Raw genomic sequence first — 17,930 nt, 5'->3', positions numbered from 1 at the left:
GTGGCGCTCCGGATCAAACCCATTGTAAACCTTTATTCATATACCTAGGAGTAATTTCATTGCCATCACTGTACGTCTTCTCAACCTTGTTGCATACCATAGAAAATATTAATAAATTTAATGAGTCAACCAGTATTCACAGCTTTAACCCAAGATATAAAAATAATTTAAACGCGAAAAGATGTATGTATACTAGTACACAAAATAGTTTTGAATATATGGGTATAAAAATGTACAATGTTTTACCAAATAATATCAAGAAATTGCCGTACAATAAATTTAAGTCAGCAGTTAAGATCTTCCTAGTCAAAAACTGTTTATACGAGGTCTGTGAGTATTTTGACGTAATTAAATCTAACTTTAATTGGAAAATAGTCTAGCCTTAGTGACCTTTGACCATTGCTATGCTGTACAGTCTTCAACAATAAAAATCTTGAATCTTGGATCTTGAATAATTGTGCTTTTCACGTAACAGATGAAATTTTGAAGGGTCTTATCACAAATAACATTCTCGGCATTAGTGCAGACTGGGTCAATCCGCTTTGCTAGTAAAGAACGAAAATCTCCTTGAAATATTTAGTAATGTACGACAATTTTAGAGCTTCTGATAACAAATTATTAATAAGATTCTGATAATTGGTAACTTTTAAAGGACGCTCTTCCCTCTTTCTAAACTAAACTGAGGAAAAACAGTAAAAAGTGGTTACAATAAGTGGATATGCCCTTCCTGTATTTCCACAAACATAATTTCTAAATTAAATTGAGGAAAAACAGTAAAAAGTGGATATCCTCGGAAAACCAAAATATGGCTCTTAATTGTCCATAAAATCCATTAAAAATAATTTTTTAAATCTGAGTTGGTGGTTGTAGGTAATTTCAACATTTACACGGAGGGGAAGTAAACAATTCAATACTCTTTTTTTATATTTTATCGCAAGAAATTACATCGTTCTGTGTACACTCTACTTTGTGTGTTTTCTCTAAAGTAAGTTTGGTTATATATATATATATATATATATATATACATTTTAATGACATCTCTAAAAGTTTATTTGTATTTATTTGTTAAGAAATATGCTACTATTCAATCATTGAATGGCATATTTACTTTATTTGTAAAAAAAGTAGTACGTTAATAATATTATTCAGAGAGAGCGCGGCAGAAAATATCCAAATACGGCTGATTTTGTGTGGATCAGTTGATCACATAATAATTACAAAATAACCACTGTTTTAGATCATGTATCAGTTCTCTGGAAAGTCAAAGACACTGTTCAACAACTTTAAGGTTGCATAGATAAAACAGAAATTTTTGAATTTTGCAAACTAGAAAAATTATAACAATAATAACCTCAAATTGTGTTTATTGGGCTAGTTTGATATCACATAAATATAGTTTTTCATGTTTAATTACCTTAAAACGCACTTTTTCTACGTATATTGGTTTGTATTATAGCATGATATATTGTGATAATGGGTAATATTTTCGGAAAGAAGAAAGTGTCAAAAGTAACGAATCATGACAAGGCTGTACTGGTAAAAAGTTATTCCATCTTGTTAAAATAAATGTGTTAGTAAATGTAGTTTCTTGTTAATTTTCTGCTAGATGTATGTAGCATAATATTTTTTTTTTTTATTTCTGATTTAAGTATATAGGTTGTTTAGTTGAAATGTCAGAATTATGCTTCTAGGTTATGTTTTAAATGTTTTTAGGTGTAGGCCTAGATTATACTTATTTGCATTATCTTTTTAATAAGCACTTTTTACTTAATAATTCTTTATCTTATACCCAGCTGCAGTTATGTATTAGGGCCTAGGTCACCAAAACAATTGAATTAAATATTGAATGCCTGCAGTATAATAAGCGGAAACCACACAATCGAGGTAGAGTACGATAAGCGGACCCAGTTTTTATGTTGAAATTATCACACGATGTTTAATTATTATACACATCGACATAATCAACCAATAGTAGTAATTAATTTGAATAATAACTAAATTGTCTGTACCAACTGTATGCACATTAATATTTATCATATTCTAAAAACAATTTGTTTTACTATAAGTAGGCCTAACTTCTTTTTAATAAAAAAGATAGTTAACTTTAGAAAACTAAACAAAAGAACACTAAAGATGATTTATGGCACTGTCTTTCTCTGTTTCAAGATGTTTGTTATGTTTTACATTTCCTTTATTATTTAAATTATATTTTTCCCCTCACCTGTCTTAATTTTATCGTTTGATTAATGCTTATGGTTCCTTTATTATTTATGACATTATGTAATTGTTTAAACTCTAGCCTATTTCTGTTAATTTAAAACACAAGACTTTAATTTAGTATTTTAGATATGTTGCTATCGATTGATAGTTCTGTTATTTGATATATAAAATCTGCCCCACAATCGAGTCAGCGAATCAAATTATTGATTTTTAAAATAGGCTACCTATACTATTGAATACAAAACCAGGTAATTCTAAGCAATATATGGGTCAACCTCGATTTTTCTCATATTACAATATATTGTTCCAATAGTCAATTAGAGAAGGAAATGACTAGAATTTCTTGCCGGAAAGCAGTTATAGGGAGCAGGCAACTGCCAGACGGTCATATATTGCTTAGAGTTACCTATTAGTGATCAGGGGCACTGACGTGATCTGGGCTTCAAATTTGGAACTACTCGAGTTAATTTTTTTTCTAAAAGAGCAAGCAGCGCGAAGCGCTGCGCAGCGGGCAGGCATCGTGCGTGATCCTTTTTTTTTATTAAAAATTTTTGATAAATTGTTATTACATATTACAATATAATGTATGTAAAACAATTTTAAACACATAATTACATGCTGGAAAGCAAAGTAAACCAATATAATCCGCCCAATACAAAATCTCCATAAAAATCTGGTAAAGTAATCTGTGTCATTCCTTTGGCCTGAATCAATTCAGTATAGACGAAGATCACGCACGATGCTTGCCCGCTGCGCAGCGCTTCGCGCTGCTTGCTCTTTTAGAAAAAAAAATTAACTCGAGTAGTTCCAAATTTGAAGCCCAGATCACGTCAATGCCCCTGATCACTAATAGGTAATTCTCGCAGTTGCCTGCTCCCTATAACTGCTTTCCAGCAAGAAATTCTAGTCATTTCCTTTTCTAATTGACTATTGGAACATTATATTGTAATATGAGAAAAATCGAGGTTGACCCATATATTGCTTAGAATTACCCAAAACCATTCTAATTACAGTTATTTACCAGTAGTTCATTACTATCAGTATTTAATTTACTATATATTTTAACAAGGAATATTGTTTAAAATCAATTTAAACTCACTAACATTATTTGTGTGTTTTTAGTAATGAGCGTAGAATATACATCAAGAATGTATTGTCATATAATGGTGATGAGCATACATTATTTGTATCAAAAACTGTCGGACACATTTATTCTTCAAAATAGTAAAAGTTAAATTAATAAAAGCAATTTTTACACCGCTTTGTGTGATTAATATACTGTACTTTTTAATACATACTATATTCATCAATAGCTTAAGAAACACTTTTTATCTGTATTGTTACACTATGAATCTTTTTAGATATGAAATCGTAGCTGAACTATACTATAATATGAAATAACGGTAATTATTTACTTTAGCCACTTCACACTTTTTGTCAAAATTTCAACTTTAAATAAGAAAGTAAATGTATGGGATACTAGTGAAATAGATATAAAAGGTAGGAGAGCCTAATTTGTAATAACATAAATTACAACGGAAACACCCCTAGCCATCGATGTTTGAACTTTTACGTTATATGTCGAATAGTCCAATAATCTAGGGAATCGGGGTTTCTGGGTGGGAGGGGATAACAAGCTAAATTCAAGCTCAGATCATGTGAGAATCAGATCAAGGCTAAACCGAAATGCCCCTGATCATCAGTACCTATATTATGTTAACAATAACATAATTAAAATAAAACTAAAATTAACAAATATAATCAAAGAAAAGAAAGTAAAAACTTTGTTGCATTTTACTTTAGCCACTTTACATTATTTCTCAGCTAAACCCAAACGTCATTCTCATCTTGTAGCATTTCCATTGTAATTTCTGTTGTTAATAAAATTTAGGCTTTCCTACCCTTTATATCTATTTTCCTAGTATCTTATAAACAATTTTTATAACAATAACTTCATTAAGTTAAATATTGTTATATCTGTAAACATCTTTCAAGAAGTACAACACAACTCACATTATCACAAATATTAACAAACAACACACAAAAACATTGAAACATTATCATTGTTTTTAAGAGCCATATTTGGTTCCAAAAATAGCAATTTGATGTTTGTAAGGAGTTCATGAAAGTGAGAGTCAGTGATGAAAGCATGATACTATTTAGATGTAAGAACAACAACAAAAACTGTTATTTCATTCAAAACATGGATAACATATCTAATTCGGCACACTAACTTGCATACTTGAACGCCATTTATCACTATAGAATGAAACTAAAGTTATCTAAATGGGATTTTTTTTTTAAATCTGTTTAAAAAAAGAGGAATTAAAACCTTTTCAAGTATTTGTTTCAAAAATGTCAGCTAGTTAAGGTCTTACTTCCCCATTACGAATACAATCAGTGCTCTTAATTAAGTGTAGGCTACATATGTACATTCATGATCAGACATGAAATTTATATCCATTAAGCCTACCTGAGTTTTAAGTACAATATCGAGGTATAGTCATCTTGCGTTATGGATAAAATATTCCAGAAGGTCTGGTTACGAATGCCTCGACAGGAGTGTGAGCTGTGGCAGCCCTATCTAACCACTGATTTAAGCTACGAGTAGACTGGCAGAACAGATTATAGCCTATATGGCCTATCTAACCATTGCCGTTAACCTTACAGTTTACTTGTAGTTTCACTTGAACAGTTCTGTAAAGAACATTCCTGCACTTTTAACAGACGTTATTGTAATGATTAGTCCTCCCTTTGTGGATAACGTATTTTAGTATAAAAATATTTCACAAATACTATTACTATTTTTATTTTATAAACAAACTTAAACACCTGTTGTTGACATATACACCAAGATAGTCAATGTGCTTGATATTTGCCATTTGGCCAATGTGAAAAATCTCAGCTTTTGTTATAGTACTAAAAAAAGTTTTATAATGTTACTTCTATATTGAAACAAAGGATTTTTTAAGTTACATGAGTTGTACTAGACTTGTATAAAACGAACAAATAAAGAATTCAATAAATCAGATGATGAATATTTTATCTTAGGTTTATTACATTTTGTTTTATGTTATCATTAGTTATTTACAACGTCGACATTGTTTACGTAAGCAAAAGATTTTAACGAAAAGCAGACCACAATCACTTATGACACATTTTGAACTGGTCTGTTGAAATTAAGACTTTAATCTTCCATTTTTTAATGAGCTTCATTTGTAACTTTCAAAGCTCTAGTCCAGAATTGTTTATCGCATTACTGCAAGCTAGGCTCAATTCATTAATTATTGACAGTGTGCAAAAATGTGCATAACCAAACTGCACGATCTGAATCCAAGTATATATGAGGTAAATAACATATAGTCATCATATCACAATTTTGTATAGCATCCATTTCCTGAATCTGGCCCTCCGCAGTGAACCCAAAATGTCTAAAGATTTTAATTTAAGCCATTTACATTAATTTTTCATTGAGGGAAATGTAATGTAAGTTAGTTTTTATCAGAAAAGTAAGACAAAAGTTACAATTTGCATTGTTAACAATTCTGCCTGAACTTTTTGTTTACAAAGCCTATATGTACATGAACTAATAAAATAAGGTTATATCTTAAAAGTAAATTTAATTTATACACCATCTGAGTTTTTATACCACAGGCCAATAATAGTCTCAAATGTTTCAGCAAGTCAAAAACCAACGTGACAAACTCCGTCAATACCAACAACGCATAGAGAAAAAGCTACAAGCTGAAAGAGTTCTTGCAAAGCAACTAATCACAGATGGCAAAAAAGAGTAAGTTTATTCTGGTTATAGCCAAGGTGATTATTGTAAATTAGGTGATTACGTGTTGAACTTACGTAAATGGTAAACTCTCTGTTGACAATATGAAATACCGTCGCCGAACTTCTTTAATTGTAAGTAACAGTAGATTCGATTACATTGAAATTGTTTTTTATCATTTAGAAAGTGACTGTCTCATACAGGTAGGATAAAAAACCGCAACAGTGCATTTATGTCATTTGTCAATAGCCTCAGTTGTAAGCATAATTCATCAAATTTTACCTAATTTTCATTAATTTAGCCCTATAAAGTGAATGAAAATTATTACCATCTAAGAATTATCTCTCATTTTACTAATTTGATTTTCATTCAATTCTACTGGAACAAGTCGGAAACAATAAATACTTCAGTCTGTATATACTTTACATTTTACAATACTTTATATTTTACTTCAATGTGACTGTCAAAAAGTACATAAAAAATTATTAGGTTCCAAATTTCAAATATTTATATAAAATATTTGTCTTTTACAATTTTATAGTATGTTAAGGATTGCAACTCTGTTAAATTATTCATGGCAAAATAAATGATTTTCAAACACCTTTACATTATTAGTTTGGTGGTGTACCTAAATAATTGTTTGGCGTTCAGTTTAAGTATTTCAAATGTTATGTTGAACAACATTCATTAACATTTTTGAGAAGAAATTACATCATGCATTCAGGGTGTGTTGGTACACATTAAGCACTGAAGAAGATGCTCTGTGTACTGCACAAGATCAAACATGTAGCAATACAAGAGTTTGTTTTGTTTGGTCTAAATAATATTATTCTCACCTGAAGTGGCCTCTAAGGCATCAATTTGCTTAAAGAATTGTATATTTCTAGTGCAAGTTCTTGTGAAGACCAAGAGTTCTTGTAATTGCGTATTTCTATTGTCATCAAGGTTAGATTTTTTTCACTTACACTTCATCGCTGTCAATGTATGTTCACTATTACTGAGCCCTCACTCAATCAATCAATCATTTATTTGTCATATAATTATTACATAATGTTGGAGCATAGCTCCTGTAATGTATGACATGTCAATTTTTCTAAAAGCTACTTAGTCTACTATTAATAAAATATATGATATAATTACATGCAATAGGAAATAAAAAAAAATCTTTTCATCATGCCTTATTCATGCTTTTTTAAACAGTTCTGAATTAAAATCTTCAATCTTATATGGACATGCTGTTATTAATATTGCAGTCAGAGAAGAAACAAAACTTAATAAGTTATTTTCTTTTTTCATCCCATCAGGTATAATATTAAACATTTTAATTCCCATGTAATAGGGACTCTTTTCTAACATAGTAAGTTTATGGATTGGGTATTTATAATTAGTTCTATATCTGGTGTTATAATTATGATTTATGATTGATGATGTAAATATTAGTGGATTCTTTTTTACAAATTTTAGAACTTCCAAAATATAAAGAGCAGGAATTGTCAAAATGTTATTTTTTTAAATACTTCTTTACATGATTCTCTATAGTTTAATTTAAACATGTATCTAATCACTTTCTTTTGTAAAACAAAAATTGAATTCATTTTTTAATAATAAACACAACACTGCTCACTAAAGATTACAAAGAGTCGACAACACAGACTAACAAGAGCAGAGGAAGACAGTATCATCAATAAGTCCTGGATCTGCCTTACCATACTCAAACACAAAGGTCTCCTACCAAACCTGAAATTAGACCGAGCATGTTATATTGGACCAGAAATATATCTGAGAATGTGTTGAAATTTGCATCATATATTATGTAATTATATTGATACAATATGTATCAGATCATCTGTACTATATATTTATTGATCAATCAGTTTTTGTTCCTTTATGACTGAGAAACCTCTCATTACGCTTAGTCCTAAAAGGACCAGGAGTGACAGGATATTTGTGACGAGTAAGGTTGGGGATTGGGACCACTTCCTGTCAAGACCATGACGAGGGATAACAGGCACTATAATCTCAGTCACGTCACATCGAAGATGGAAGAGGCTAGCTCTGTTCCAGCCTCACCAGTCAAAGTTGCATATTTTTATTTTGAGGCTTCCAACTGCCTTAACATTCACGGAGGCCTACTAACTCCAATGGTCATCCTCTGCAGTAGACTATACTTATTGACTATCCTTGCACCACAATATTTTGACATATTGTAGTTAGTGAAGTGGACATCTATAGGGTCATGTAGGTTTGAGTGAAACATGGGTTTTGCTGTACCTGGGTAGTCGTATTTATTACTCCACCCAATGATATATGATAGATCTAATTGTAATTATGGTACAATTAGTTAACGTTTTTCACTCCATATTAAATTGTATTTTGACAGACGAGCAAAATTGTTGCTTCGCAAAAAGCGATTCCAGGAGCAACTGCTGGAGAAGACAGATGGACAGTTGGAAAACCTGGAACGGATGATTCATGATCTGGAATTCTCACAAGTTGAATTACAGGTAATGTCAATTTGTCAATTGTCTCATTCAGTTTTTATTGACACAACAAATATTACAACAACCAGCAGGTTCACATAGAATAGATGGCTTATAATTTATAAATAGTATGCAAGGAAACAATTAAACTACTTATTCGTATAAATATTCATTCACAATATTGTATTGGTTTGTAGCAAAAACTATTTATAACGTATTGTAAACTCTAATCCATATTAGAAATAAACTAGTAAGATTATTCCAACTTCATAAGAAATTGAACTTATTTGTTAAGACTGGCTGATGAACTATAGTATACTATAAATATATGTAAATTTAATCATATGATTCTGTGGGCCAAGATCGGCGAAATGTGAAAAATCTTCTGGAAATTCTGTTATAGAGTGATTGCAGTAGACATAAATTCTATCTAATACGAAAAACTGTATCTGTGATTCCTTTCAGTAGCCAAGATGTGAGACCCAAAGTTCTCATAAGAGAGCCATAACTGTATTCTTTGGTTATTCAATGCCAAGTAACCGTGCACAATGATAAGATCGTGTTATTAGCTTCATTATTTACACAAGCTCAAGACATTGTCAGATAACTTGGTGGTTCTTCTTCTTCTAAGGGGAAGCCTATTGCCATGCACTTGAGTCTCAAGGACCTTTTGCGCACTCCGGAAGTGTACCAAGAGGCTAACTAGTTTACGGTCAGGTCTCCTGGGGGAATTCGCCACCCTTGTCCAGACTACCAAAGATGGTGTAGCTCTCCCTTGCTTTTGCAGGACAGTCAAAGAGCAGGTTTTCAGTAGTCTCCTCCTGCTCGTCACACATTCTACAGAGCCAATCTTCCTAGAGAATGCCGACTTTGTGAAGATGCTACCTCAGGTGACCATATTCTGCTGTAATCAGACCCAAAACCTGAGAAGACACCGTTCTACTTAAGGAAAGAAGGTCAACCTTCCCTCCAACCAATCCCCAGAAGATACAACAATCCTAAAGGGTATGTCAAAGGAAAATCTTTGTGTAATCAGAATCATATGCAGAGAATTCCCCTGAATCAGTACACTAATTCTGCAGTGACCTCTGTTGCAGCACGAGGCCGAACAAAGTCCTACCTGCTATAAACAGGATGGCCCTCCTCCTGGACATAGCCCGAATGACAATGTCCAGGGGTCAAAATTCCGACAACTGTTTAGAGCTGCGCCCGGCGTACTTGGAAAAGCCCCTATGATAGCAAGGCATCCTTTGGATGCTAGGCAGACTAGCTACCACCATCTTGGCCTCCACTTTTGGTTAGACAACAGCCCCCAGTGCAGGTCTAGCCACGGATACATAAAGCCAATACAAAAGCCTCGGCTTAAGTCCTCAAGACCCATCTTTCACACGTCTCCATTGCATCAAAAACCATTTCCCTCTGGCGATAACCCTTTTCAGATGGGGTACCCAGTTCAGGACGCTATCAAGGATTACGTCCAGATACTTGATGTGGGACTTTAACTCAATGGAAGAGCTTCTTAAGAATGCAACAATACCCTCCACAACTGATGCCTTCTTGTAAAGGCAACCATGGCGACCTTAGTAGGGTTGACACTAAGGCTCATCCCATCACACCAGTTTCTTCTCACCATGTCAGAGCAACATTGGTCAGTTCCGTTACTGTTGTGTTGAACTTGCCACTCACAAGAGTCACAATGTAATCTGCATACCCCTTCAAAGACACCACTGCTGTTCAAAGACACAATTAGGTCACAACTCGGTTCCACAGAAGAGGAGAGAGGATGCCACCATAAGGACAGCCCCTCGTAGTCCTTGCATTGATGCTCACTCATAATTTTTATAACTCTCTTTGGTTCAGTAATATATCTACCTTGATAGTCTTTGAGAACACCAAGCAGTGAGGTGGGATTTTGTGCTAATAGCTTCTGAAACCTTGCAAAACCCTGCACGTTGTCAATGTCAGTGCATATTTTTTACAGGGTAATCTCTTAGCCGTATAAACCTTGTGGTTTTACAGTGCAAGAGCCTCATGGTAGGTCTCCCAAGTACCTGAATAAAGCCCTGACTCTTTAAATGAACCCACAATTTCAGAAACCCACAAACTGTCAGCAGATTTGTCAGCTGTACTGTAGTGTGAATCCGTTTCCTGGTATTACTGTTGGATTCTAGTTGTGCCCTTAGGTCTTCCTTGTATGACACCCAGTCTATTTTTCTCGGAGAGGGAAGGCTCGTCAGACACAAGCCAACCATGTATCCGATTAACTATACCCTTCGTCGTCATGGTTATAGCTGTCACCTCTCTAAACGTTTACGTGCGAAAAGCATTACCCATGTTTGCGATCACTAGAGTTCAGGACATTATATACTCCAGAAGCAACTTTCCTCTGTTATTTCTGTTGGTGTTTCCCCACGCCTTACAGTTTTTATTAAAGCATTATCGCTTTCTCTCCTACTCTCACAACTCTTTAGATTCTGTAGATCATTATTACATAATTTGACTTTTTGGTGTTTCACAGGTACTAGATGGACTAAAGGTTGGAAATGAGGCTCTGAAGAAGGTGAATGACATGTTGAATGTTGAAGATGTGGAAAAAATACTGGAAGAGACAAGAGAAGCTGTGGACAAACAAAAGGTAAATTATTCAATCGTGTTTTATTGATTAATTTGTAATCATATACCCTGCATTGAATTGAATCAATTCAATAAAGATTTGAGGAATATCAAAAGTTAGGAAAATTTATACAATGTATTGAAAGCCAGAAAAGTCAAGACAAGTTCGGACCTGCTTTTTTGTCAAAAGATTACCTGTCCTTTTATCAAACTAAGTGTAGTACGATAAAGTCAAAGCTAATAATTTGTACCCAATAACAAAAATGTTCATTTCTTTATGTCTTTTATGAGGCCTTATACTACATTCTTTTTAGAGTGACATTTTATTGCTTTATTTATGTTCTACAGTATTTCAATTTTATTTAAGATATTCTAATTTTCATTGTTCTGGTCAAGGTCCAGTTTCATAAAATCTGAATTAACTATAAAAAATAACTTCTTTTTCTGCTGTGAAACAGCCAATGGATTTCACCTAGCAGTTCTATAATTTGTTTCTCCTCAACAATCCACTACCACTCGATTTGACAGTTATATAATTAGATTTAAATATTTCAAAATGGCAAATAAACAATTTGAAACTTAACCTAAAAACTGAACGCATATAATCTATATTAAGGTTGCTATATTAAATAATTACAAAATAGTTGAAACAAATTATATGTCTAATAGTTATAAGTTATTATTTTCGGTACCATAAATAATACCAATATTAGTCCAAATGATTTGCACTAGGTATTCTCAGTGGCAAATTTAAAAGTTACAAACTAAAGCATTACAAAAACTTGATGTTTTCTCTGACCTGATTTTACAAATTTCTCATGAAAGAATAATTTACACTACAAACTAACATATAAAACATTCCCCTTTTATAATTGTGATTTCTTAGACATGACTATGAAGTCTGTGTCTAAAACATTGTAGTCCACATAATTGTGCTCCTGATGAGGCAATGTGAATACCTCTTCACCTATATATTACACTGTATATTGTATTTTGTAGTCTAGGGGTCTCTGATGTTGAAATGATGTAGAGTTCATTTTGAACTTCTTAGTCATTGACATATTTTTTGGATCTCTTCAGACGAATATGACTCCAGGTTAGAAGAGTAAATTCTGTGACAGGGTCAGATTTTAAACACTGCACTAAGAGGAAGGTGAACTGGAGCTAAACTCAACATTCACACTGAGCAAATATTGAGTGTCAAATACAGTGTACTATTTTGTAGATTTCAGACATTTCACTAAGAGGAAGGTGAACTGGAGCTAAACTCAACATTCACACTGAGCAAATATTGAATGTCAAATACAGTGTACTATTTGTTTTGAGGCCTCATGTAGACTTTTAGTTTGTATTATTTTGACATCATATTTAATGCACTGGAAGGCATGTGTTTTGTTATATTATATTCTACATTGTTGTTAAGATACCAAATTTGTGGTTAAGCAATGTTTCAGCAAAAAGTTGATACAAAAGTTTTTCAATTGTCGAAAGAAAAAGTAAATCTTTTTGTTACGTTATTTTTTATTTTGCATATTTATTAAATAAAATTTAATTTTAAAGCCTTTGGCTTGGGAGCTTGGTATTTATTGGTTAACCAATTAATTAAAACACAAATTGTCATACACTTAATAATAAATATTTTATTTCGAGCATCATGTATGCTCGGTTTCTAGTTCCAGATGAAATAACATTTACAACTATCATGCACCCTTTTGAACTGGCTCATTATCATAACAGTGGCATAAAGTTAGTACAATAATGGTTTGTATTGACCAGGAAATCGATGAACTTCTCAGTGGTGTGCTCACAAGCGAAGATGAGGAAGCTGTGGAGAAAGAGTTTGACGAGATGATGGCGCTGGAGGAAGGTGCAGGAGACAATATGGAAGTGGAGAACGTCAACTTGCCTGATGTGCCAACTGACGAGTTACCAGGTAGACATCATGATAGAGTTTATCCATTCATTCATTTTATTTCTTTGTCCACAAACTATAGTAGTTATTGTTGGCTTTTGACAATGTATAGAGTCGTGAGATATACTACTATGCTGCAACTATAGTAGCAGCTACATAGTGCGCTTTTTGTCATCTGTTGTGTAGAATCATTATTTTTTTCAATTAGTAATTAAACTTTTTATGACCAAACCTAAAAATTAGTTGCCATAAAATTATGTTCCACTTTTCTATCAAACTAAGAAAACTCCACCAAACCTTTTACTTTTATTGCTAATTGATAGGAAAATCAGCAGGCTAGGATCCACAGATTTGAAAGGAACGCATAGACACTTAAAAGTACATGTATTTTAATTAGCAGTAATCCTTGGGTTTCAGCTGTTATCAATTCAAACCAAATCTTTTTACTTTGATCGTTCTACATAATTTTTAAATATTTATCGTAGGCATACCAGTATGTTTAGAATAAAATGTTCTTTTTTGTTTTCAATCATAAAAACTGTATTGTAATATTTTTTTTTTTTTTTAATTTTACTTTACAAAATGCAAAAACAACTTTCAACCACTAAGTATAAATCAATTAGAATAGTCTTAAAGTAATTTCAAGATTATCTAATTAGTCCCCAAGATCATTTCAGCTGTGAAGTTTGAATGGAATAGTTGAGATTAATGAAAATCCGAGTTCATAAAGCGAATCTAAATATCTATTGTTGCTTACACATGGAATGATGGCACGAAGTTACCTCTCAATTGTTAAACAAAACAGAAGTATCTTATAATTTTTCCTAATTGTCAAAACACGTACAGTATTTATAAGTTGTATTCCATTCCCATTTTTAGATTTTGGTAGATCACAATGTTCCATTGCCTTTTAGAGATTTGTATCTATAAGCTGTTGATTTATCTAGTGGCAAACAAGTCTTTCTAGGCAGTATTATTTTCTAAATTTTGTAACATTTACTGTTGTTATCTAAATAAAACAACATTGAAATGGAAAATTCATTTTATATAGGGTACCTAAAAATACTTTGTAGACTCAAAGTTAGATTTTTGTTCATTATGTATTAATTAATTTAAAAAACAGTACACAATTACACTTAAATAGATATTTAAAACATTTGCAAAAACAAATTTCTAAAATGCGATAGTCACATCTTTGCGAGTGCTGGGTGGACGGTTTGCGGCTAATGGATGAAGAAAATTTTCAAGATGGACTTTGTTCACCGATCCATCATTTCCATGTCAGACATGTGCACTTTTTACTGATTTGTATATCTAATAATTTTCAAGTGTGGATATTAAACTACTTTTCTTGCATTTGTGAATTATTTGCAGGTTTTGATTTATATTGCAGTAGTTGTGACCACATTGAATGAGATGTTCAACATAATTTGACCGTAGTGTAGCAGTATCTTTGGAAGGCGTATCTTAACCCTTAGCACGCCGTAGACGGAATAATCCACGATGTTGTTTGGTCTTATAACGCCAAAGACGAAATAATCCGCCGATCGATAAAAATATATTTTATTAGTGTTTTTGAAGTTTATAAGTTCAATAAATAAGCCACAATACAAAGTAATGTACTGGCTTGACCAAATAACCCAGTTGCAGCTGTCAGCTGGCCGCAGTAGGTAAACAGTAAATTGTATTGTTGCTGGCAGCTGTTCTCCCACTCCCGTCTGTACGCCGATGACGATACTATCCGCCATTACCGACTGTCAGTGGAGCACGCATTGTGCCTTTGAGAAGTTTTCTTGCGTTGTCATTCCTTATACAAACAGTTGTAAAAAGTTATTGTTACCATGTTTTAGGTGTTATAATAAAGTTTTTATTGTTTCTTTTCTGTTGTGTAATTATGGCTGCAAGTCATGTCCCGAGACCCCATGGCTTCATCCCGATTTTTGTTTTGAAGTTTACCCTACAACTGCCTAAATCGATTATTATCAGAACTTATAAAATTAATCAAGATCAGCATATTACACTTTATTTGTTTTCTTATCCTTGTACATAGTTTTTCATATTTTTCATCACATGCATTTGATTACTCTGTAACCTAAATTTGATTTTGATTGAAATATTCCATTATTATGAAAAAATGTGATTATTTTAATGCAAATATTACATTATTGTAAAATTTCTTTTCTTTTTTTTTTGGTGTTACTATTAGTCATTAGGAATGAATAAAAATTAGCTTTAAGGAATTTTCATTTTTATTTTTTCACCTTAAATGAGCGTAATCTAAAAATTTACTAAATTTACATTGGCGTTCAAAGGGTTTAAAATTCATTGTTTTAGTAAGTCTGATGACATTCAAATAAATGTTTGAGTTGTCCCTTGGAGGTTTGGCTCCACTATAAATGTATACCAACATCAAATTAGTAAATATATTAGCATACAATTACAACTGTGGCAAATAGTTGCTTTGGGTTGTTTTGGGACTCTCATACGAAACACTGGCATTATAAATAAGCTATGCACTCGCAGGAGGCCTGTATATACTACTACATTGTCCTCAAAGGATTAAAAATAAATGAATATTACTTTGACAATCTACTGTTATATGTCAGTAATTTAATTTAATGAAGTATTTTTGAATTTAATGAATTATGTAACCATAATTATATTGGTTACATAATGCAATCATAACTTGTGTAATTAACATAACTTATATTATAATAAATATGAATTGTTAAATCATCAATGATTCTTGTTTTACAGAGCCAGAAAAGGAAGCAGAAAAACCGCAGAAGAAGAAAATTGCTGTTGCTGCTGAATAACTTACAGCCTGTACATAAATATTGCCTTAATGTTTCCATTGTATCAAGACTGTATTTAATACCGTACATATTACGTAAGTTCTACTTATCACATGTGATGTATTTTAAGTGACATTAAATTATAATTGCTACAAGTAAAATAATTGTGTTATTTTTAATCTTACTCATGTGTTGTTATATTTCAAACTGTAAAATTGATATTGTTTTTTTAACTATGTAATGACATGCGTCAAAACTCCAACCAAAATCATTTTTGTTTGACATGCAAGCAAACATGAGCTTTCTCTTGTAATAGTTTTAAGTACAAAACGTAAAAATATAAATATGATAAAAGTACTGTTGGAGAATTAAAAACATTTGCCACCATTATACTATGTTACAAAAAGTACAATATTTTTTAGGACTGAAATGTACCCTCTTCTTTGGGTGTTAAAATCCCTAATATATTAACAACTTTATTTTTGTATCTAAAATAGTTTTTTGCAGTTTTTTACAAAGAGAGTTTTGTAGAGTTTAGATATACACTTTTTGTGCATAAAAAGTAATTTTTAGTATCTTTTTTCAAGGGTTTTATTTTTTATATATATTGTCCACCAAGTCATTTTAATCATTCAAGTCCACGTCATCATCTTGTATTGAAGAGCACGTTTCTGGAGCACCATCGCTTGTTTCGTTCTCCAGCTTTGCCTCTCCCCAGATTATACCATATCTGAGGTGAGACTCGAAGGGGACATAGTAGCTTGTTCTTGTCGCTTCGGCCGTGCTGAACGCTCAAATGTCCCTCAAGACGAAAATTGCAGACCTCAGTTTCATGCAAAGTGAGTCAACATGACAGCTCCGAGACAGTTTGTCATCAAGGATCGCATCCAAGTGCTTTGTTGAACTAAGGGTTTGAATGCTAAGGTTTGTTGTCGAGTAGGATTTGAAGGGATATTTCCATGGTACAATAAACACTAGAAATAAAACCATAAAATACACCAAGGTGGGTGACATGCAACAACACATTGTAGTTGTCCACATTGTGCAACTCACCATGGTGCATACACTCATAAAAGCGGACCAAGGAAGTGCTAACATCTGGTAGAAAATGCCACAACTACATGCACAATGCACGTTTGTCAAAGAAATGCTTCTTGTGCAATATTATGGCAGACAATAGAATAAAACAGGAATAATATAATTATGCGTAAAATTACAACAGTAGTACACTATTACGTTAAAATGTGTAAGGGTTTAGAATAGTGTTCTAGCTTTGTTAGTTCGACTGTGAAGTGGTAGCTTGTGATTTTAGCTCCTGCACAGTGACATCGCTTGGATTAATTTTCTCCAGTCTGGATGGATTTCATGACTTTGGTCCACCAATTAGTTTATTAATGTATTAACATTTTAATGGCTGAAGAAGGGGGTAGATTTCAATCCTCAAAACACTTTTTTGTAATATATGATGATGGTGAATGTCCAAAATCTTACTATCCTTTCAAAGTGTTGTTGTTAACATATGATGATGAACACAACAAAGTGAAAATTGGTAAAAACCCCCGTTTTACTTAAAACCCAAACATGCCAGAACCCAGCATCATATCAGAAGCAGCACAAATGAATGCATTCTGGCGTGGTTTGAGCTTAACAACTTAGGCTTACACAGGATTTGATTGGAGTTATACTGGAGACGGCGAAGCATTTTATAATCTTTAATGATGTCATGGTGGACTGTAATGTTAAACAAATTTGCAAAAACCAACACGCAATAATTATCTGCTGAGGAAACTGGAGAATCTTAACACCAGTTTCTTGTTAAAACCCTACCATCAATTATTCCATTGCCATAGTAATGTTGAAATCATCTTGAGGGAACAGTTTAATGATGTGATAGTGAGTTTTTAATGCAGAAGATAGCTGTTCAGTTATAACTTTCAGAAATTTGGAAACCTCAAAGTTTACTCTCAGTATCAGCTGTATTCTTTATCTAAGAACCAGTGTGCTTCACTTTCTGAACTCGCCCAATTTGCCTCATCAGGCAGAAGTTACTGCCAATATGAAATATGCTCATGAGAACCTTCATATGCGGTAAAGGAGCAAGACAACTAGTACAGTATTTTCACCATTAACCA

General features: G+C 32.7%; 1 protein-coding gene across 1 annotated transcript; it reads left to right on the top strand.

The window, feature by feature from the left end:
* Positions 1–1,304: 1,304 nt before the first annotated feature.
* On the top strand, positions 1,305–15,959 carry LOC124367560 (charged multivesicular body protein 6-A-like). The gene is made up of 6 exons (XM_046824493.1): positions 1,305–1,536; positions 5,901–6,010; positions 8,379–8,502; positions 10,997–11,113; positions 12,868–13,024; positions 15,761–15,959. Exons 1-6 carry the CDS (start codon positions 1,474–1,476, stop codon positions 15,817–15,819), a joined length of 630 nt encoding a protein of 209 aa, XP_046680449.1. The 5' UTR covers positions 1,305–1,473; the 3' UTR covers positions 15,820–15,959.
* Positions 15,960–17,930: the final 1,971 nt, after the last annotated feature.

Source organism: Homalodisca vitripennis, chromosome 8, assembly GCF_021130785.1.
Source record: "Homalodisca vitripennis isolate AUS2020 chromosome 8, UT_GWSS_2.1, whole genome shotgun sequence".
Lineage (NCBI taxonomy): Eukaryota > Metazoa > Arthropoda > Insecta > Hemiptera > Cicadellidae > Homalodisca > Homalodisca vitripennis.
The sequence above is the reverse complement of the archived record's forward strand: the minus strand, read 5'-3'. Positions and strand labels throughout refer to the sequence as shown.